This window comes from Zosterops lateralis (genome assembly GCF_965231275.1).
Source record: "Zosterops lateralis genome assembly, chromosome: 2".
Classification (NCBI taxonomy): Eukaryota; Metazoa; Chordata; class Aves; order Passeriformes; family Zosteropidae; genus Zosterops; species Zosterops lateralis.
In genome coordinates this window covers 29,630,263-29,654,128 of record NC_139763.1, presented here as the reverse complement: position 1 = coordinate 29,654,128, position 23,866 = coordinate 29,630,263, and the positions used below count along the sequence as shown (strand labels likewise).

At 37.4% G+C, this 23,866-nt stretch overlaps 1 protein-coding gene across 1 annotated transcript in view; it reads left to right on the top strand.

The window, feature by feature from the left end:
• The window catches only part of LOC310906158 (uncharacterized protein), a gene marked incomplete at its 3' end in the record, with an annotated part of 170,238 nt that overhangs the window by 111,755 nt on the left and 34,617 nt on the right, over window positions 1–23,866 (top strand). The window contains exon 4 of the mRNA XM_083855220.1: window positions 18,661–18,730. Within this exon, the coding sequence (XP_083711346.1) occupies window positions 18,661–18,730 (70 nt within the window). The remainder of the gene's footprint in view (window positions 1–18,660; window positions 18,731–23,866) is intronic.

The window sequence follows — 23,866 nt, the reverse complement described above, 5'->3', positions numbered from 1 at the left end:
AAGACCAGTAAGGTGCATTTTTCCATTCTTTTTGTTTACAATAAGGTCAAATCCAGGTAGATTAGGTGGGCAGAAAGCAACTCTAATCACATTTCTATTGAAATATTCAGAAGATGGAGAATATAGAAGATGGAGAATATCCTTTTTTGGCAGTGACTCTAGGGATCTGTGAAGTGTGTTATGTAACATTTTACTTCCCTGAGAGAGAAAAACACCAATTCACTACTCAACTTAGTCATATTCTTGTGGACAGGCACATATGATTTGTTCCTAGCTCTCTGAAGTTTTAGAAAGCTCTGATTTTGGTTGAACACTGTCACAGAGATCTAGAACCTCTACACTCTGAACTTAGCACTGGCTAAAAGGTTATCTGGCAGGCTTATAGCGAAGAACAAGAGAGCTGAGCTGGTGAAACAACTTATTGCCCACAGAAGAGGCTGTCTCATCTCCTCCTTGCCTGCTTTCTCCTCTGGTACCCATTCTGGTTCTTGTCTGACCCCTCTGTGAGGCAGTTCAGATTACTGCACTGGCAGAACCTCATCCACAATTTTTGGTGCGTTCAGTTTCTGCCTAATCAGTACTCTGAATCGATTTACCATGGACTCATGTGAGTGTCAGAGCCACAAGAAGAAACATGATAGGAAGGTACAGTTAGGATTAAAACATGATGAGAAGAAGAGACAGGGAAGAGACAGAGAATGGACCAGCTCAGAACATATCATAGAGGAAATGAGAGTCCTGTGGTATGCTTATGTTGATGTTGCTCTGACACAGTTGCATCACCATTCAAAAATTAGTATTTTTCTTTGTGACTGAAAAAGATAGCTTAAGTCCTACTTTTTTACATGGGGATTGACCCAGTAAAGCAGTCACATATTTAAGTACAGGGTTGAACTGAAGAGGAAAGAGACAAAGGATTTACATTGCCCCATTTCCTGGTTGTCTCCACAGTAGTATGATGCTACTTGTCTTCATTCCCCAGCCTTACTCACCTGGACTGGCACACACACCAAAACAGGAAAACAGGAAAAGGGATCTAAAACCTTCTGATGCCTTTTGTGTTTGGTTGGTCACTGTAAAGGCTACCTTTGAGCATGTTGATGATAATACCTTTCTCAGAATCATTGTCACAACTGTATCCCAATGAATTCCAGATATGGACCAGAAGCAAATAAGTGATGACTGTTGGCTACTGGTTTTGAGTATAATAATTTTTTTTCTGCTCTTGAGTCCCTCAGATTTCTCTGGTTTCAGTTTCTCTCTAGGTTTGATGGTGCAAAGCCCTGCAGAGCAGTCTCATTGCCAAGATCAAAACAACTTATGAGAATTACACAAGGGCTTAATCCTTCCCATACAATCTTGTCACAGGCTTCCTGAAACCCTCAAAGAGACCAGGGCGGATCACTGCTGTTCCTTTCAAATCCCTAAAAAGGTGAAAACATGCCACCTTAGTAAAATAGAATAAGCAGTTTCCTTACTTTTGATGCTATTCCTCCATCAGCAAATTTCTCACAAATGGAGCACCCCGTCTCTACAGGATATATAGCGGTGCCACACAAAGTGTTGATGCCACATGGTGAAGGAGCATGGACTGAACTGATGTGTCTGTTTTAAGAAAGTATACAGCTTTATGCTTTCCAAAATGAGCTCCAGAGTGTCCCCAAATAAGACATTAATATGTGGTACAAATTGAATTTTTAAATTTTCATGTTAGGAGCTCCTTAAATGTAGTTTGGAAAGCACAGTTTTGCTATATAGTGCAAGGTATACCTGTGGTCAGGTGTTTTTATAGTTTCTACTGTGTTTTAATGAATTAAAAAGGGTATTCACCCTTACGTGTGTGAACATGTGAACGTCTTCATTTTCCTCCCTACATTTCTATCATTAGTCACGTTTTAAACCTATCATGTCTTTCTTACTGTCAGTAGCCTATGAGTTGCATGTGTTTTTTTGTGGGATAAGTCAGCTCTAAATCACCAATTCCCAAATATTAAAATTCCAAAAACATTTATTAGGCCATTGCATCAGTTTTCCTGATAGCACAGGACTGTTCTCTTCAGCTTCTTGGCATGCTTCCATCAATATGGTATCTGGGTGTCTTCTAGCAATGCTTGACTGACAGCTGTCACATATGAATCATGATTTCTTCAGTCTTCTTATGACGAAAAATATTTTGTGTGCATTTAAAAGAAACAACAAAATTGTAAGGTAAAAGATGTTAGCTATATAAAAGTAATGCAACCTTCTCTAGGCAAGCAGCACATCAGTAATCTCACTGCAGTTGTAATGTCAATTCTGATTGAGTACTGTGAATACAGCACTTCAGTTGTAGTTTTTTGTAGCTATGAACATTGAAATATAATATTTTAATGCATATTTCCCCAATTTATGTAATCTTTTATCTAATTTCTGTTTACATTTTTCAGTCTGCATTTTTCAAAGAATCGCTGAGGCTGGAAATGATTTCCAATATCATCAAGTCCAGCCTTTGACCCAACACAACTACCTCCCCTGAACCATAGCCCTAAATGCCATGTCCAGTCGTTTCCTGAATACTTCCAGGGTTGGTGACTTCACCACCTCCCTGACCTTGAATGACTGGCCGATCATTCCAACACCTAAACACCCTTTTGGTGAAAAAAATCTCTGTGATGCCCAACTTGGACCTTTCCTGATACAGCTTCAGGCTATGTCCTCTTGTCCTGCTGCTAGGTTCCAGGAAGAAAAGACAGAACCCCTCTTTGCCACAACCCTCAACTGATAAGGACACCCTCAACCTCCTTTTCTCCAGGATAAATATACTCCAGATCTCTTTAGCCACTCCTTATAGGACTTGTGCTTCAAACCTTTCCCCAGTTCTCTTGCCCTTCTCTGGACATGCTCCAGCCCCACAATGTCTTTCTTGTAGTGAGGGGCCCAAAGCTGGACACATGATTCAAGGTGTGGTCTGACCAGTGCTGAGTACAGGGGGACAATCACTGCCTTCATCCTGCTGGTGACACTATTTTTGATGTAGGCCACAATTCTATTATCCTTCTTGGCCACCTGAGAACATGCTGGCTCATGTTCAGAGAGGTTCCAACCAACAGCCTCAAACTCTTCTTTACTGCTTCGCTTTTAATGTTTTTTATTAGGCAAAAATAAACATTTCCAGTAGAAGTGTATATATGCTTGAGAAACTTAAACTTCCATTAATTTGTACTCTCCTATATGTAATAGAAAGCCTAAAAAGTGTTCCCAGCATGCCATCCTGTCTCATTTAGCAACGTGAAACACAGGCACAACTGACATATAATCTTTGACACTAGTTCATTGTTTTTTAGACATTCCCTCAAGATCCTTTTATATTTTGTCAGAACTTCCTTATTCTTAAGATAATTTAGATGTCCCAATTTTCATGACAGCCAAAAAAATTGCTTTAAGCAATTATTTATATGATAATTATTATTATTCATTATAAAGCTATTTATCTCTTATTCAAACTTTAACCAGATTAAGAAAAATGATACGATATAAATGACTCTTGCAGCTCATGGCCCTTAAACTCCAAGGACACAAGTTATCCATTCAGGAATATATTTTTTCCTTTTGCCCTAGGCAAAAACTTATTTAAAAAATGCTGCACTTCAGTAGATTGTGTCTTTTTTTCATCTATTGTCACACTCTGTGGAGCTCTCCCTGTATGGAGAAGGCACAAAACGGCTGATATACTACTTTTAGACCATACAAATGGTTCCTCCTTTTATTGGTTTCCCTCAACTCTTATGCATGAGTATATGAATGTGTTCCTACTCTGTTCAGTTTTAATCTTACTACAGTAGTGTGTGTTTATTGACATATGAAATGTAATTGGATGCAACATATAACCAAATTATTATCAGCAACTATGTGTAAAATTTTATTTAAAAACTTGTAAGTAAAGTCAGAAATTCATTAGTATAAAAATGTATCGGAATAAGTTGTTAAGTTTCTATTTGTGCCAGGATATTTGTGAGATATAAAAAGTAATGTAATATGGCTTTGCAAATCAGCTGGTCTAATTTGGTACTACAATCATGATGCGTATTTCTGTGCAGTACTTCAGAGAGCAGTTAAAGTTATTCATATGTCTTCATTGCATTTCTCTATCCAAATATTTTGAGATACCTCTTATGCTTAATTTGAGCACTGAATTTCCAGGAGTTGTGACATTTGGCTTGGGGAAATCACAAGAGCTTCAGAATAATATTTGTAGCTAAATTACTGACATATCTTTGCCTTAAAATAGTATTTTGGACTGGATTCATCTTGCTGTTTACTTTCTAAGGGCTGGCTATCTAGTTCAAAGCTTTTTTTCTAGTCTGAGGAAAGAGAGAAGCAGACACTGTGTTGTTATGTGTCTTTTGAACACCTATTTAATGAGTTGACCCAGAGATTGCTGTCCATCTCCATTGATCTCAGTCAGGGCATGCATTGGGGATTGACCAGTCTCCTGGTTTTCTTGGGGTGTTGAAGTAAGATTCCTATTGCTTCAGTGTGAACATTTGCATTGAATCAAGTTCTGGTTTCAATTTCACACGTAACAGTACAAGTGTCCAGAGAGGTCTTGCACTGTCTGAGTGAGTCAGCAACACATGGGCCAGACCTGCTCTGGATGTTGTGCGAAGGCAGTGCCCCCACACAGTGCCTTCCTCTTCCAGCAAAGCACCCCTTCTCCCAGGCCCTTCCTTCTTCCAGGATAGGCAGAGCAAGTGCATCTGTGTTTGCACCCAGAGTCCACAGAAAACCCTTCAGGTTTGGTCACTTAAGGGTGTCATGTTTGTTTGGTATTTTTACTTACAGCTCTGTAAACAAAAGGAGACTCAGACCTGGTTCCATCTACAACTCTTTGATGTCGACAACTAGACTCCACAATGCAATGTTTTCCCACATAAATGCCTAACTGTGCCTTTGAAACCATCAGCTGAGTAATGTACTTCATTACCCAGTATGCTCCACTCTTCTTATCGCCAATCTCCTAAGGACATGGGTCAGTCTTCCTACTCCTAAACTCATCTCCTCAGTCAAGTAACTTTTTTACAGAGCACATGGACTTTGAATTATTTTTCAAGAATCTTGTCTTCCTTTTTGTGGCAGTGCTGTGGGCAGTACATTATTCATGCCCAAAAGCCATACCATGGCTTCATACCACATACTTTCCCATCTTGCCAGCTCATACCCAGCCCAAGGTACATGGATTCTTCTACACGTCCTAGTCCTCTTATCTCATTAACTCTATTGCTCTAAATGCAAACATTTTGAAGGCTGGATCAGGACAATATATTTTGACAAAATCTTCCTCCATGTTGAAGACCTGACATGGTTAGCAGGTGGAGTTAGAGTACAAACTATATTTTAATGTTTGTATGGTGTTTTTTAAGCACTAGTTCTGCTTTTCTGTAAAAGCTTTCATTGGCTTATCCACTATGGATGCTTCTGTCAACACTGGTGTTTTATTGCTCACACAAATCTTGCATGATGAGGAGTCCTGCCCAGATGTTTCTACCAGCCCAGGCATATTTGCTAAGATTACTTCCTTCTGCTTTCATAGAAGACTTTGGACAGTTATGTTTTTTATTCAACAGATGCTTGTGTTCTCCACTGTGCAAGTCTTGATACTTTTACTGGCCTTGCTATTCTTTGCAAATTCTTGGTTTGAGGTTCATTTTACCTGATTTAGGTACCAGAATCAAGCAGTTTAAGCTGGCTAATTTAGCTAGGAAAAAACTGCTATTGAAGATAGCTATTTTAGGATAGGATGATTGGCTTCTGGAGGTGCTTATCGGTACCCATTAATTATAGAGGCAGCCTAGATGACTAGCTTAAAACAAACATTTAACATTAAGATGGTTAAAGGTAAGTGAAGTGAGTCCCACTCTTGTGCAGGAATGAATGAATTTAGACGATATAAAAACAAAGCTCTTCCACTTAAGGCAGAACATTTTCCCTCCCACACTCTGCATCTGACCAGGAAATGGAGCCTGTCACAGAGAGAGCTGCATGCCAGCAATAACCACTGCCACGTACCTCATTTTAGTACAAGCATAATTCTGATCATTTCTTAAACAACAGAATTGCCCATTTAAGAAAAATTCACCCAACTGTAAATTATTTTCACTTGTTTAGTGATATCACAAATCCTTGGAATATCTGACGTGAAATTTAAGGAAAGCTAAAAAATTGCTTTTTTATTCTTCTGACACTATCTCACAGTTTACTCACAAATTGATCTTAGTTCCTTCTTTGAGCTCCAGACTGAACAGCATCATGATTCCATTCATGAAATTAGAAAGGTTACTCACCTCTTTCTATCAATTACTCCATCAGCAGCTTGGGCAAAAAAAGTGCCGTGAAAAAGAGAGGAAGTACATTATAACATCTTGTCTCATGCTTGCCAAGTGTCTTACAGTTAAAAAAAAGACCTTGGAGTGTAAAGTATAATGATATATTATAAAGCAGGGTATTTTCCTGGGTTCAGTCTTATTTCCTTTTTTTAAGGCATGCTAGACAGTGACTTTCAATGTTTTCTCAGGCTGTAATATTATTTCAAAATGATCGTGGTTCAAATGGTATGCTTTTACCAATTCAGTTACTCTGTGAAGCATGCTCCAAACAATGGTATCAGATAGGACAAAAACCAGGTAACACTGTGAAGCTTTTTTAAATAAAAAGCATAATAAAACCAATGCAAATCTATTCCCTTTATATGTTTACATTTTTTTATTGCAAGAGACGAAAAATTTAGTCTTTAACGACAGCTTTTAGGAGAGGGAGTCACTAAAGAGTGCTTGCATGTAGACAGAAACCTGCCCTTATGTGTGCCACATTTTTTATCCAGAAATCCAATTATCGTAACACAGTTCCATCACTGAGAAGTGGAAATCCTCATAAGAAACTATCCAGAAAACTCCCAGGGCAAGAAATCTTTACATTAATATTTTGTCTTGTTTTGGGGATGGGGTGCTGTTGCAGTTCTGCCTGAGCACTACTCAGCTCAGAAAGCCTGAAATGTTCAGCTTCCAGGGTACCAACAGGGTACATGGGTTTATTTTTGTTATTTTAGATTTGATATGTTTGGTTTTCTTTTTCCCATTGTACCACAGAACTATAGTTAGAAAAATACTTTCATCTTGCATTTTTCAGGATCCACTTATGATTTTGTGTGATTCATTAAATGTGAGGTAATCTTGAGATTATTTACATGAAACAGTAAAGGGGACTCTTTTTGAGGAGGTAAGTACTCATAAATTGGTGTATTTTAAAAGGCACAGTCATGTGGGTATCATGTGCAATGCAACCATATAAAAGTAATAATATTAAGTACTGCAATCATGAAGAGATACTGACCCTTTTCCTTCCTGAAGGTCGAACAGAAGTTCCACATACCTTCACCTAGAGTTACCTATAACATTCTCCAAGATTATTAAGAAACTTCTAATCTTAACTGACTTAGTTAATTCCTAAGTCCTCTTTGATCTCATCACAACAGCAGTAGGCTGGTGAGCTGAGTTTGTGGCAAGAAATGCACTGTGATCTGATCTGAGGACAAATATGTACTAGGTTTTCCCCTGAAAGGTAGTGGAATACCTGAATTTATTTGCTGCTCTTCATACTCACTCCCCATCACAGTTTGGTGGACAGATGGAAAAGGTTTACCCTTGCAAATAGAAGATCTTCACTGGGAAATCTTTGTCCATTCAGATGCAGAGCATTTCTGGGGCTCCAAGACCTTACTGGGCTGGGGGGAGGTTATTATATGTGAATGGATGATCTCTTGGAGTTCATTAAATCAGAAGCACAGTAACTTGTTCCTCAGGGAAATAAACTCATTGCCCTTGAAGGAACACTGAGAGTCAGATGTTTTCAGCCTACTTTTCAATGTTCTGTTAGATGGTCCTAGAAGGCTGGTGTTGGGTGACAGCAGGGTTGTTATACAAAGGCAAAACAAACACTGAGCTTTACAGTGACATGGGCTCAGTCTTGTGTCCAGAAAATTCTTTTTGAGCACCAGCAGGGCTGTCTCTTGACCTTCAGATCAAGGCCTAGCTCAAGAAAAAGACAAGAATACTTGCAAATAATCTCTATCATTTTGCCAGCTGCTTTCAGTACTTAACCTGTCTCTTAAAACTGAAAAATTACAATTGCTCCTGATGTTCTATCCTTTTAGGTCAGCTTTTACTCAGGATGTCAATGTGCCTTTCTTGCCTTTGATTGGCTTCGGTGTTCATTTCTTCATTGCACAAGCTCATTTCATTTAAATTGCTATGAAGTGTCCATTCCTGCAATTGACTTCCTTGCATAATTCCCATTCAAAGCAATGTGAAGTCTGCAGGTGAATTAATGGCAGTGTAGATTTCTGGCTCTAGCAGATTAGAAACCAATAATTGCTAAAAATAAGGGACTTCTACTCAGTTGTTCCTGAAATTATAAATGGGAACTTCATGGGTGACACAGTGTGCAAGTGTATGTGTACTTTTAAAGAAGTGACTACTGTGGGACCCATGCAACTGTGCAGCATTGCTACCTACCTACACACTATGTTTCACCCAGCAGATTTCTTACAGTGAAAATCAGTGAAAATTCTATAAATGGAATATAGATGAAGATAATGAGAGGACAGTTGTATCCAAGATTCTGAAATGTCTAATACTAATAGAACTTGTAAGGACATTTCCTCCCCCCTCCCCCCCCCCCCCCATATTAAGATGATATACACAGTGTGGGTAAATAATTGCTTCTTCATCTCTTTGCTGAAATTCGGTTTTTCACTAATTAAAATCCTCCTTGCCTTCCTACCTAAAGTATGATATGAGGCTGTACAAAAATCATTGGTTTAAAACATGAAATGAAATGAAATCCTGTCCTGCCAAACTGACCATCTGAATGATGACCACTGCTCATTAGAAAAGTCTTCTCAATCCCATGGTTCCTAGACTGTTGATAGAGCCATTCCCAGGAGTAAGGTTATAGCAAGAGGTAGGTGCAAGTTCTACCTTCATTCAACCTGATGTTTATTAGTTCTGCTTCCTGACTTCTGCTAAAGGAGGCACTTCAAATGCTCTGTTAAACACAAAACAAGCAGTCAGGGTTCTCCGTCCTGGCTTAACTTCAACTACCATGGGATTCATTAGTAAAGTCTGTACAAGGCCTGATGGCACACCTTGGTACCCAAAGGTGGTTCAGATCTATCCAAAGCATGCGATTTTTTTTTGTTCCAGGTTGTGCTTGACCAAACATAACACATCCTCACGTTTGTTTCAGAGACAGTGAATGATAAATCATTGACCGTGTGGACACAAAATCATGCTTTCTCTGGCATACTGTCTACAGACTGCAGGGAAAAAAAGAGGAATGAAGCTAATATGCAGTAGAAACTGGAGAATTACTGAGGCTGGCTGAGAAGGATAGGGAAAACAGAATTTTCACTTTTCTTCCTGCTTTGTACTGAAGATGATCTTAATCTTCAGAAAAATAAGTTCAGAAGTTCAGAAGAAAAACAAAAAGAGAAAAATTTTCAGTGTTGACTTAGTGCTCTTGTTCTTTACTCATAATTTTTTAACTCTCCTCCAAAATCGACATAGGTATGTTAAGCTCTCTGAAATAATTCAGATGCAGATAACTATCTCTAAGTCTCACAATATGTGAAGCCTCTGAGGAGCCTTACTTAAAGTGCTTGCAGAAGAAAGCTTTATTTTTACTGTGACTACATGTTTTTTCATTATCACCTTTTTACTTAGGTGGCATTGATTGAACAGGATGGGTTCTTTGCTAAGGAAGACTAAAGCCCATACTACCTTTATCCTTTAAAATCTGTACATGTTTAATTATAGAGATGCATTAATCCAATCAGATACATTCCATTTCTCCTTAAGACGACTTATATGCATTTTCTGTTTAAAATATTTGAAGCCAGTTATCGGCCACTATTACTTTTTACTTAACCTTCTGATCAGTCCTTGTGTATAAGAGAAGAGGGTTTTCTTGTAAAGCTTATTCGAACTTACTTTTCATTCATTATATACATTATTCAAGTAATGTAAAAGACTACCTGAACAGAACCATCTTCCTTGAGATGGAAGTGATGAAATGCAGATGCTTACAGTGTGTTCTATGTAAAAAATGAAAGCAGACAATAGGCCTGAATATTATGCAAAGAACACTGCACCACATTTTTAAAATATTAATGTCAGAAGCTTACCTCTAAAACATATGCAAGCTCAAGCAAAGAAGGTCTGTGACATTCCTGTAGATTTATTGTACTTTAGATTTATTTCTGAAAGAATGGTATTTCTCTGCTGGCGGTCCAATCTTCCTTCCTTTGAGATCAATGTAAACGCTCCCATTGACATCATTGTAAACGCTCCTATTGACTTTGCTAAGAGCAGCATCTGACTTGCTGTTCCTTTCTCATTGCAGATAGGAGTGTTACAGAGGGATGTTCATGCAGTGACACAGAGCTCCTTGCTGATGCATAAGAGGGATCAACTTAGCTCAGTATTTTTTGGACACGTTCAAGAGTTTTTCAAGTCTCTTTCTACAGATAGACAAACTCCAATGCATACCAGACAGTTTACCAGATTGGAAGATAATTTGTTTAGACAAGAATCACTTCAAGGACAGACTTTCTCATATAGACTGCATTCTCAGAAACTGTTCTTTCTCAGGACTTGCTCATAGCTATTTTCTACTCCAATATGCCAGGATGTTTCTTCACCTCAGGACCTGATCAAATAACCATGGAAGACTTGAGATTAGGCTCCATACATCTTGTTTTGGGTGATGAAGAGCCATTGTGTCTGTGGACTTGAACCCAGTGAACTTTTGCATGTGATCATTTAAAGCAGGGATTAAGGTGTTGGAGTGCACCAAGTTTCCACACAGGTTTTCTGAAAGTAGGAACACTGTGATAGAAAAGACACATACCCTGGTCATTGTTCATAGCAGCCATTTATAAATGTGACACAAGGACCAGTGCCAAAACTAAGAACACAGTGTATGATGTTGCTGTCCTTGCCTACATCCTTGGGGACTGTGGTGATCACATCAAGGGTTCAGTATACCCTTCAAGAGAGGCTTAGTCTCATGAAAGACCAGCCACAGGTTTTAATAGTACTCTCTTAAAAGCATTTTTCCCTCATCAACTTGTCTTTTATTATATTTGGCATATATAGCTTTTATCACTCACATTTTAAAGCTAATTAATATCATCATTTTTAACTGGGGCTCCAATTTAGTGTACATAGTTTCATATGTCAAAATAGTTTTGTCAGTGCATGAATATTAGCAGGTACCATGCAGGACAGCTCTGGAAGAGTGTTTGCTAGTCCTCTGCTTTGGAAAAACTGGGATAAGATTGTTTCATACAGTTTGTTAAGACTTACAAAAACCTGCTATTTGTCTCTGAAAAATGTGTTATTTTTGCAAACTATATTTATTGCTGTGGCTGGCAATCACTGAAAAGTCATCTGCATTTTGACTATTTTAACCCTAGAAGAGGAAATTAGAGAGATTAAGGATTACAAAAATACTATGGAATACTCATACTATTTTCTCAATCAGGCTTTTAATGAAGAAATTTGGACGGAATATGTCCAAATTGTGGTGGCTTATTTCTGTTTAGCATTGCTTCCGAATTCATTTTTTTACCTTAAAAATTATTATTAACCTAGGCCTGTGGAAATGTGGATGCTTCTGGAAATGAGAAAAGCTGAAAGAAGGCTACAAAGGAGGAAGAAGTAGAGGACTTCTTGATATTTATTTCCAGCACTGACTATAACCAGAAAATTTGGATTAGCTCAATTTCTTAGATTCCTTTCCTTAGGTACTTCACTCACAAAGGTAGACTACAAGCAACATCTTGCTTTGACCCCAGACAGCCTTCTTGCACTCTTGTAAGACAACCAAGATCATGCCTACTGTCATTTGAAATTCAGAAACCTATAATTTTGGCAGATTTGTTTGATTCTTTTTCTCCTTAAAGCCTGGGAGAATCCCTTGCCCTGGCTCTGTTGGACACGTGAACTTTCTTACTCCAAGCACTGAATGGAGACCCAGAAGGGCCCCTGCAGATTTCCTGGCCTGTTGCAGTGTGGATTACTGTGCCTGCTGATCCCAAGTAGTGTTGGGGTTTGAGCCAGGTCAACAAAAATTGGATTTCAGTCAAATTGAAAGCATCTACAATTGAGATACTACCCCAAGCTTTCTGTTAAGGACAGGACTTGAGGGACTGGCCTGAAGTTGTCACAGGATGTGTAGGTTGGATATTAGAAAAAGGTTCCTCAACCAGAGGGTGGTTGGGCACTGGAACAGGCTGCCCAGGTGGTCACAGCACCAAGCCTGACAGAGTTCAAGAAGCATTTGGACAACGGTCTCAGCACATGGTGTGACTCTTGGGGATGGTGCTGTGAGAGGCTGGGAATTGGACTCAATGATCTTTGTGGGTTCCTTGCAACACAATTTACTCTGTGATTCTGTGATATTGCTAATCTGTGATTCTGTGTGACAGGGATAGTCACTTTTAAAACATGATTCTTTTGACCATTGTTAGTTATCTAAAATGGGCTGAGATGGATATTCCAAGCCTCTACATTCTTACTAAATTTGGTCAGACAAATTACAGAAAACCATCACCAGAGCAGAAGAGGCATCTGTAAATAATGGACACACCTTTACTGCACCTTTTCCACACAGTCAGAAGCAGTCTGGAAATCACACCTGTTGCATACTGATAACTCACCAGTTTGAGCTGTGTGACAAATAGAGCTGTACGCTGGAAAGCCCTGTAGATGAGTGAACTGTTTTTTAAATTATCAGACACTACACTTCAGCAAGTAGAAAAACAGAATTATCAAATTGATTGTAGACAACTTCAAAAAGTAGTAATCTAGTGGATAAAAAAGCAGGAAAGTGGTTTTATGCTAAGTTTGGGGATGTATGCAAAGAAGCCAGCAGACGGAGACCAAACTACAGGTCTGGTGGGACAGTGCAGCACTTCAGCACCTGCCACTGTTTCCAGATAAGACTGAAAAATAAAATAGCAATAGAGGAACATTATATTCCTGGGGGTAGAAATAGTAGAAGGAAAATATGACAAATACTGTTGAGCCAATCTTTTTTTGGTGAAAACAGCAGTTGCCACACACACGTACTGCACGCATTTGGCAACAGATAAGCCAGATTCATCTAGCAGCTGCCAAATATCACTCTAACTGGAGCTACAAAAAGTACTGAGAGATTAGCTTCAGGCATTGCTGCACATGTGAGGTAAGTTACATATGAAAACCCAGAGGGGCAATTATTTACCTTTCTTTCACAGCATTTCCCCCCTTTTCAGACCTGCATTACTTTGTTTTCAACTGAAGAAAGAAAGGAAGCACCTTCCATGAGGCATGTTTTTTGCTCTATATGCTGTCACATTCCCATGTGTGAAGACATATTATCTATCTAGTAGTCCCAACTGTAACACCTGCTGCCACCCAGACAGTATCAAGGGGACTAACACCATTAAATTGCTCTCTCTTCATTTCTGCAGATTTAGACATATATTCATATGTCTAAATATTGAGTTACAAGCACAAAGCATTCCTCTGGAGAAAGAATTTTTCCATTAAAATATTAAGAATTATTATTTCTGCTATTCTGCCTCAAACAGTATGTAGCATTAAGGCTGGACATGAGACCATGACAACATATCTTTGTTTCCTGTACATCTTTTTATTTTGCAACAAAGACACAATTTGGTATCAGTGCTTATTGTGTGACTGCACTTTTTTTTTTTTCCACTTCTCAGTTTTAAAAAGCATAATAAGGAAGCACTTGAAAGGGCAAAAGAAGAGAGGACTGATATAACAGGTCACATATATCACAGGTGGAACAGCGTAACGTCAGGGAAACTTAGAAATGCCAAAGCAAAAGCAGTAGGATGCATCAAAGTAAGTAAATTCAGCTGATATCCCAACAAGAGACACAGGTAGCTGCTTATGCTAATTCTGAATTTAACAATAGCACATTCCTACCAAAGTAAGGAGTGGAAAAGCATGGCTGCAAACTGTCTTCACGAGCTTGTAAGTTTGGGACTGAGAACTATCACATTTGCTGAGCTAAAAGAACTCTGAGCTGCTATAACACCAGGAGTCCAGACAGACAGGCTTACACCCTATCTGTCTGTGCTGAGTTCTGTACATGTAGAAACATATGTGGTCATTCCAGAATTACTGGGAGTGATTCAATATCCAAGTAAGATATCCAGGTGTCAAATAAAGACTGTCAAATCATAAGCATGTAACTGGGATCTCAATCAGGTGGAGACCCCTGTAACCAAGTCATAAGGCTGCTGAAAGAGTCTGAGAAGTCAATAACAGGGGTAAATTAACAGTCTCAGATCCTATTCTAGTTAAAAGCAGCCAGTTCTAGTCTGATTAGATATGCAATGTCACAACAGCCAGTGTGATGACACAGAATGTAAATCAGGTTAAAAAAAATCTGTAAAAGTCCAATTCTTATTTCTGTTTTCTGATTCTTACATGCTTCTTATTGTAGCAATGAACATGTAAAAACCTCATCATTTTTGTACCCTTAATTTTTTTAATAGCATATACAATAGCAATGACATTGCTAGCAATAATATTTATTACATTTCAAAACAGGGTAGTCTTATTTGGCTACTGTCAGCATTTTATCCTAGAAATTCAAACCTCCTGATTGCCTTGGGGACATCTTTTTACCTTCATCCTTACAATTGAGAGCTACATTTTTACAGTGCTTGAGATTCCTCAGGCTTTTTAAGTGGAGAGTTTCCTCTGTGCTTTGCATTCTATTTTTTCTATCTCTTCTTTTGAGTATGGTAGTGGTCAGATGGAGGATAATGAAGATTTGGCTAGAACATGATGTTGCTCAGAAAAAGATCATTAATGGGACATGCTGGAGAAGTTATGGACAACTAAGCAAAATTTTTCACGTAAGGTCATGCATCAACATGCAGAGTTTATTCATTAAATTTTAAAATTAATTTTAATTTTGTTTAACTCCTCCTAATGTCACCCCAGGTGAGATCCATGTGATCAGCATATCCTCCTTTCCTCCACTCTTCTTATTCATCATCATGACAATAACAATAACATTTTCTCTTTCTTACTGGATTAGAGGGAAAACAGCTTGATTCACACTTGTGTAGGAGAAGGGAAAGACAAGTCAGAGATGTGTTTTGCACAGGGCCATGGCTTCTGAGGTAGATCTGCAGTTTCTAATAGCTTTTGTCACCAGGATATGAAACCTGAAGTTTTGATATGACTTCTGTAAAGATTCTGAGTATTCCACTTCATATTTCCTCCTTCCCTCCTGCAGTTTCATGGTTTCAAAGTGATAAGGACATCATAGCCATGTAGACGAAGATGATCCTATAGGTAGAGACACAGAGATTTCATATCACATTGAGTGGTTTAAATATCAAGATGGAGACTTTGAAGTGGATAAATGTGGCAATTTGCTTCATTAAGCAGATATTCTGTCATATTTTCCCTCATGTGGAGCTTTTTCCAGCCATATGGCTTAATTTCTGAGGTCTGAGTTGCAGTAATGCAGTCTGGAGGTCACTAATGCAGGGATAACTGTATGGTGTGATTACTGTACCAATTGCCACATAGCTGTGACTCCAAGAGAAAGAAGGGAGAACATGGCTATTTGGACACAGGGTAGCAACACGGAATCAAATGGGATCTGAGGGCTTTAAGCTCTTTCCCCCCGATGTTTGTGTACCAGCTTGATGGAATAGTTGATTTAAAGACAAATAGTTGCGTTAAACTTGTTTATTTACTATATTTATATGGAACACCTACAGTTATTATGGTAGAATAGGAAAAATATTCATCCTTTTTTAAATTTCATTTTTTTGTACATTTCTTAAAATTTTGTGTGCAAGTTATTTTTACTTTTCTATTTTAGCAGGTAAACGTTCTCAATTTAATTATGTAGGCCTTACATGCAAATCCATTTGGGGATGAAAATATTTTCTTTCCTTGTTTTCCTGATGTAAAATGTGATGCCTGAAACGGTAAACTTTACTGGGAAGTTTCAGTCAGTTAAAGCATTAATATATTTAAACTATCCTTATGGCCACTGCAATGATTGCGTTGCATTTCAAAGTCAACAACATCCTTTCTCATTTTGGTTTCAAGAAGTTAAGCACATTAAGGTTTGTAAAACCTGTTCTGAAGACTTACAGGAGTAAGACACCAAATGACTGAAGGAGACAATAATCTTTCATATGATCTAATATCCTGTAGTTGTTTATTTCTGATGGGTGCAAAGAAGAGAGGAATTTATTAATTAATTGTAAGAATGCAGTGAGGGTTAGCAAAACTTGTAGAGCCCCATTCAGTGCAGCTGGGAGTCTTGATCAGGATGTTTTGACTCATTACTCTGGGCCTTCATCAGCTGATGAAACTAATTTTTTTTCCATCAGCTGATTAAGATTCAAGATAATGAATTTAAACATGCCAGAAGTAATTCCCTCCAGGACTGGAGAGAGGATGTTAAGCTGCTTGCATGTGTATTTAGAAGAAATCACAAGAAACATAGCTTCCCCAGTCTCATTTTGACTGGTGAAAAAAGTGAGAGCTTTACATGCACCTAAGAAATAAAAAACAGTCCCAAACTAGAGGACAGAGAAGACTATCATATTTCAAGCGGAATAGAAGAGGAAACAAGACAGGTAAAGAAACAAATAGCAAAGTGCAGACAAGGGAAGAATTATTGCACGTGGATCAACAAAGAAGTTAGGAAAATATAAATTCCAAGTATTTTTGGCTTATTACTAAAGCAGCAAATACTCTTCTGAATGCTTTTGATCTTTTCTTTCCATGCCTTGCAGTAAATGTATGTAAAAGTAAAATCACAGAAGTTTTTTACAGCAATTTTTTTTTTACTTTCTTTGAATGCTTGCTGTATTGTTAAGCATTGACTTTGACAAAGGAGATCTTTCCGTTCAGTTTGAAAACCCTCGCTGTCAATATATGCAAAATCCACTATAAGTTTTCTTTTGGGAAACATTTTGAAGATTTCCTTCCTAATTTTTTTAACACACAATTTGAATGAGGGGTTTTGTTTGTTTGTTTTCTGACAGAGTTTTGGTTTAAGCTGAACAGCAGGCAGGAAGGGAGTTAGGAAGGGACAAGAACTTGCATTGGGGTTGCAGTCTGGCCAACAGTTCACTGCTCAGTTACAGTTAATGGGGTGAAAAGCTGTGATGAGGCATGTGATCAGAATAGTTAATGTACTGTTCCTTCAGATATCTGAATTCAGGACTTCCTAAATGTGGTTTATTATTACAGAAGTTGAAAAAGGAGTTGTCTCAGAAAAAGAGCCAAGTTTTTTAACATATCCACAGAAATGTCAGCATTATTTTAGCAAGTGATTCATAATATCTATAATACAAAATCTTGTATTTTGTATGTTGCATTTTATATAGTAACTGGCAAATTATAGTATAGCATAAACTGAAAGTTAAAGATTTGTACTGCATATCATGGCTGTGATCCCAGTGTCTTTAAACCACAAGGGCTAGAAGTATGTAGCAATTTTAAATGCAAGCCTCTGTTACCAGAAAAGCAGCTGAACTCTTACATGTATGATTAAGGATCACTTCTCCCTGCAGAACGCAGCTGATCTTCACGTTTCTAAAATAATCTTCTTGCTGGAACACTTTGTTACGATTGCATACAAGGTTTTGGAAAAAGGCAAAGTGCTGCAGAGCAGAAAACATTTATTTTTTACTTGTCTCCCCACAGATATATCTTTCCTGTAACAATTTCTAAACTGTCAGCTTCTCCAGGCACCATCAGTAGGTATATTAGAAAGCAGGAACTACTATTGTTGTAACAATTTACAATGTGCGATTGAAGCAGAGCAATTGTCATACAATCTATAAAGACTAATAAACATCTTCAAAGAGGGTCTTAATTGCTGCATGATTTACTACATAGAGAATACCTTCTCTTTTGTGTTTGGAAGTATTTTGCTGCAGGAGAAACCTTTTTAGCCAGGCTTTTATAGGCCAGTGTTCACTTTGGTAGCATGCATTTACTAGCTGTATAATTGGTGGCACAGTTCTTCTATCATAAACATTGTTATCAGTTAATTAAACTTGAAATGGAGCTTTGTTCCACAACATGTTTTGTCAGATTGTTTTCCTTATTTATTTATCATCATAAAATTTTATTTTATGACTGGCAGCTTCTCAGCCCTCCAATAATAATATAAATCAAAACAAGATTTTAGTCTTCATGCAATTTCCTTTTGGTCTCAAAATATGAAAACAGATGTTTTGGGCATGCTAGAGATGCTTTTCATCTTTTTTTAGATTCTTTCAATGCAGTCAAAGTAAATGCATTTTTAAAACCAACTTATGAAAGTTAAATTTCCTTTGTTCGCCTGGGTGTAGTCTGGTTTGCATTGATGCAGCAGCAATGAGAGACCTTCCAGATAACACACAGAATTCCATTGAAGAATTACACATGTGTGTCTCAAACCTCAGACAGCCCAGGAACTGTATTAATAGCAGATCAGTAGATTTATATTATAGTTTAAAATATTATAAACTCCTTTTCTTTTTTCTTTTCTTTTACTTTTTTTTTTTTTTTTTTTAAGGGCTTTACAAACATTTCAAGCAAAGTTGGACTACAGAACATCTCTATGTGTATCCTGCAGTCTGTATACAGTAAGTGCTAACCTACAATATTTGTTCACATATCTAGCAGCTTTTTTTCTAAGTTGAAACAGATTTTTTTATGATGCCCTAACGAATTGTCATCAGTATTTCCTTTAAGCAGTGAATCCTTTTTCAGTAGACATTAGATTTGGGCCTAAGGCTATTACTAAAGGACCTAAACATTCCCAGGTGGGATCCTCTTCAATAATAACAGAAGCCTTGAAGGGATTTACTGATACTGAAAAGAATAAGTAATAAACAAGAATTGGAGCAAAGTGGGACAGTTGTTATGAACATTTGCATGCCAGTCGTCAGAACCCTACATCCTATCAAAATAACTCTGTCTTCTTATGCCTGAAAGCAAACAGAAAGGATTTGGCAAGCTTGTGAACAGTGGTGTGTTCTGGGGAGTTTGAAGTTTTTTGTCTGCTTTACAAGCAGAGACTGCAGAAGGACTTCTCTGTGAGCCTCCACCTCTCAATTCAGTGCAAGCAGAGAGCAGACATTTCCTATTAACCATGCTCTGGTCACAGGCATTAGGCAAATCATGTTTTATAGTGAGACAATATTCTCGATGCTACAAAACTGTAAGGGAATCTGAATGCTTTAAAAATTGCAGAAGAGATGCACTTTTACCCAGTTGTGGCATCTGCTAATTCTCTGAGTCTTGTTTATTTAGAAAAAAATACATTGAGAAGTAGATATCTTATTTGAAAAGAGTAAAAACATGGAGGCTGATAAGTTGTTATAAGTTGCTGGTTAGAAATGGGAAAATACTTCGCTACCTAGGTCTGTATGAAGCTTCAGGTATTTAAGTATGAGCTGCAGGACAGGACTAGTCCTCAATAGAATAACTGCCTTAGGTATCATTATATTGTAAATTATGAGTAGGCAGCTTTGCTGGCCATGAAACTTCAAACTTTTTATCGATCTTTCCTCATTCCACTTCTCTGTTGTTTCATAAAAGTTCCACTATAGCAAAGAAGCCACAAACATGCAGATAGATTGCAGACATGAGAAATTCCTCTTTACACGTGTTAATATGGAAGAATAGTTAGATATACTAAGTATCTTCTATGTGCTCTACTTACAGCCTTTTTTAAAACTATGAAGCAAGAAGCAAAGAATGTTGCTTGCATCTTTTTGCATAGGTTTGCTTGCAAATTTTTGTAAGCATCACCAAGGTATATGGCTTTCCTTGCAGAAGTGGTTATCTCCTGATTCATTTTGCAAGGTGGTTTCTACCACCCATTATCCTGGCTCCCTGAATTCACTGCAACACCCCATGCAACATGGCTTTATGTAAATGGTAAATGGTACCATTCTCTGACCCTGTGTTATGGTATGCAGACTAATCAAGTGCAACTTTGGTTTTGGTCATTGGTGTAAAGAAATAGGGAAGATGTGTATGGGTTAGAGCCATTGAATGCCTGCAAAACCTCAGAAAGTGTATATACATAGTTTATGAAATTTTCCACTACAGTCTTGCTAAGTATACACTGTTGAGATTTGACATTAACCACCTTCATTCGTCATAATAAACACACAAATTTTCCACTTGAAGTATCAAATCTTATTTTTTAATAAGAAACAACTATGTTTATCAGAGCTTTCTGAATTCACTGCTCAGATATCAGACTAGATTCATGATGTTTTGATATTGTCCAGAAGATGTATGTTTTCTTTCTCTAGTCCTTTTCTTTTCCACTTTGCAAGAGTCAAATAAGTCTTAACAAATACCTCCTGCCATGTGGTGGTAGGTCAGATACCTGTGTTATATAAATCTTTATGCTGAGAGTTTATGACATTTTAAACTTAGAGCTTCATTCAACTTGATGATTTTGGCAGCAGCCAATTATAACATTAAACAGTTCACAGAACTTAACCTAAGACCTAAAATTATATCATTTTTATAATGACTGATTTGCACCTCTCCTAGTTCATTTAGAGCAATTCAGTTCATATGTCTCACCCTTCTTAATTGCTTCTTTTTAATTTGAAAACTCCAACATCTCTATTTTTCTACTGTATCTACTTAATAAAAATTACCAATTAAAAAAAAAAAAAAAAAAAAAAACCAAAAAAAAAAAAACAGACTTGCAGGAGCTATATGATTGGCCATATACATGCTAGTGGAACAAAAAGAATGGAAAATTGTTGCTGTTGCTCAAGAGGCCAAAGAATGAAATGCATTTATCACTGTGTTATATTATTTAAAACTATGATAAAAGAATTATTGCAATTGTGCATTCTCAGCATTATAACAGCAAAATTTCAGAAGATAAAAGATGGAGTTTGATGCTACATAGAGCTCCATAGTGAAAACCTGAACCCTGGATGATGCCTAGGTTTTTCTTCAAGCTTACAATATACTTGCTTTCCTCTGTCCTTCTGGAGATCCAGTGAGTCTAAAAGGTTGTGATAGGCAAGAAGTCAGGATAAACAAAACAGAGGTTTGCAAGTAGCTCATAGCTTATCAGCCCCTGACAAAAGTAAATGGAAGAGTAAGTTCTGGAGGGAACATAAATAAAATAAATTTTCTGAAACCACAAAAACAATAAAATGGAAAATAAAGGATTTGTTTAAAATTTCAAGGTAAAAGAGTTTGGAAAGACAAAGACACAAAAGAAATGGGGACAGGACAAGACATACAGTTCTTTGAAATTTCAAGTAGCCGCAAAAGATGAAGAGAGAAAACTTGGAAGCCCCAAACTGGAAAATGCAGCAGCCAGAAAAGTCTTCAGAGTACCACTATATGTTTACCTGAACCTCTCTTCTGAAACTTAAAACCACTTCTCCCTTTCACCCAGTGAGATTCTGCCATAACAGAGGTAATTCCAGCAGCAAGATTTTAAAACCAGCTTTATCCTAAAACGTTTATATGGCAATGTATAGCTTTGCTCTAAAAAAGTTGCATGGAAAAGTAGACAGAGAGGTAGCTTGTTAGCAGGATAGAAGAAGCTGTAATGCTTTCTATTTGGAAGTACCAGCTTGATAGCACTTGTTTGTCAAATAAACTTTGATAGGATTTGAAACCTAGTTTGAACACCTGCATCACAGACTTTGACAGATCTTGGTTAAAATACATTGAATCATGTTCAAAATAATGCAGTGTCTGAAGAACCTGGGAGTCGTACTGAGGAGAGAGAAAGTCCCCTTGTTAAATATTTACCACTTGAGTCCTGAACATCCGCAATTAGCTAAGAATGGTGATGTCAGTGGACACTTCCCAAGGTTAGCTGCCTCAGTATATGTACAGATCTAATCTGAAGTCTTTTCTTGAAAAGAGGAGCACATCCAAATTCAACAAATTGTCATTGACAAATGACCATAGCAGTCTAAGGATAAAAGAAGGGCAAGTATTCCATAAAGAAAGAGAACATGAACATTGGCATTAACAGAATAAACTCGATCTATTTAGTGTGTTTAACCCTCCGTAATTTTTCAGACTTGGATTATTTATTAGCAAGTAAAACTCAAGATTTTTGGATAATTCTCCCAATTTAAACAACAAAAAGCCACAATTTATCTGCATTAAGGTTTTTTAGTTATTTGTAGATTAAGTTGGAGTTCTTTCCCTCCAAAGGTGTGAGGAAGGCTCTGTGCAGCATAAGGATCCTGTGCTTTCTGGGTGATGTGCTACTCCGTGTTAAATGGCTAAATTAGTGGGTCACATCAGTTACATCAGTTTTTCCAATCCTCCACCTTATTGTGGAAGAGACAATGCCAAACTGCTCCAGCCTTGTGAGCCCTATTGCATTGAACAGAGAGCCAGGACACATGAATATGAGGGGAACAAAGACTGGGATTTTCATGAGTGCCTGATAGCAAGAGGCTCAGGATAGGTACAAGGGGCATGTTATGAGAAGATGATCTTTAGAGGACTCACCTGCTCGTCTGGAAGGAAGGGGCTGCCAAACAGCCATGGCTGTGAGGTGTTAAACAAGGCAGCACAACATGGGGCAAAGTGATGATGATACCAGTCTCTACAAAAACAAACCTGGAAGCCTAACAGTGACATTCAGTTTTTCAATGACTTCTAGCCAGAGCCTTTCATTGCAGCAGAAAACTAGAGGAAGAGATCTAGTTGATTGAAATTAGCTGACTATGCAGCTCATCCTCTGAGGTCAGTTTATTTTATTTTATTTTATTTTATCTTTCAGCAAAAGAAAATTAAACTTCTGGGTTTTTATGCCAGTTCACTGGTAAACCAGATATAGGCAAAAAAAACAAATGAGAAGTCTAAGTGATATATAGGATGTAGATGTGTTTTGAATAGTTCTAGAGTACAAACTTCCTGCAGTTACCAAGCCTACTAAGGAACGTATATAGAGAGGCTTCTTCTGTTTGGAAGCAAACTAAGTGAGGCTGTTGCCCATTTCTGTAATTTACAGAATTATTCAAAATGCTAATAATGGAACAGTATTATGATTTTGTCAATCATTCAATATTTAATATAGATTTTTTTCCATTAATGCCAATCTTTTTTTAAAAAAGAATGTTAAACATAGTTATAAAATTTTAATATATTTACCCTATTAAGGTAACATGTTTAAACCTGCTCTCTACAATGAACTTGAACAGAAATGAAAATAAATAAATAAATAAATAAAATTAAAAAAAGGGAAAAAAAAGAAAAGTATTTAAAAAGGAACAATTTGTTCATTCCATGTTTTGTGGAAAAATATTTTTTGCCAGACTCCTTAGGGAGTCCACTGGACACTAGTCAAACAAATGCTCATACACGTCTTCATGTTATTAAATGCACATAAATTTATCAAACAAAAGATTCTTATAAATCATCAGTTTTGATCAAATTTTCAGCCATTTCATAAACAGTATTTTCCTATACCATGTATGAAAAGCGTGTATCTCAGAATATCATGCAGGATTTTATTTTTTTCTTTGTAATAACTGTTTGTAATATAAATCTCCAAATTTTTAAATGTCAAAAGGCATGATGATTTCATTAAGGACTGCTCCAAACTGCCCACTGACTCTATTTACAGAACACTAACTCTATAGAACCCTGTATCTGTGGGATGAAATGCTGAAAAGAAGGCAGATTTAATTGTCTTTTTTTTTCAGTGTTGACTGTTTACTTTCTGTTCACTGAAGCTCAGAGTAGTTAACAGTCTACGTAAA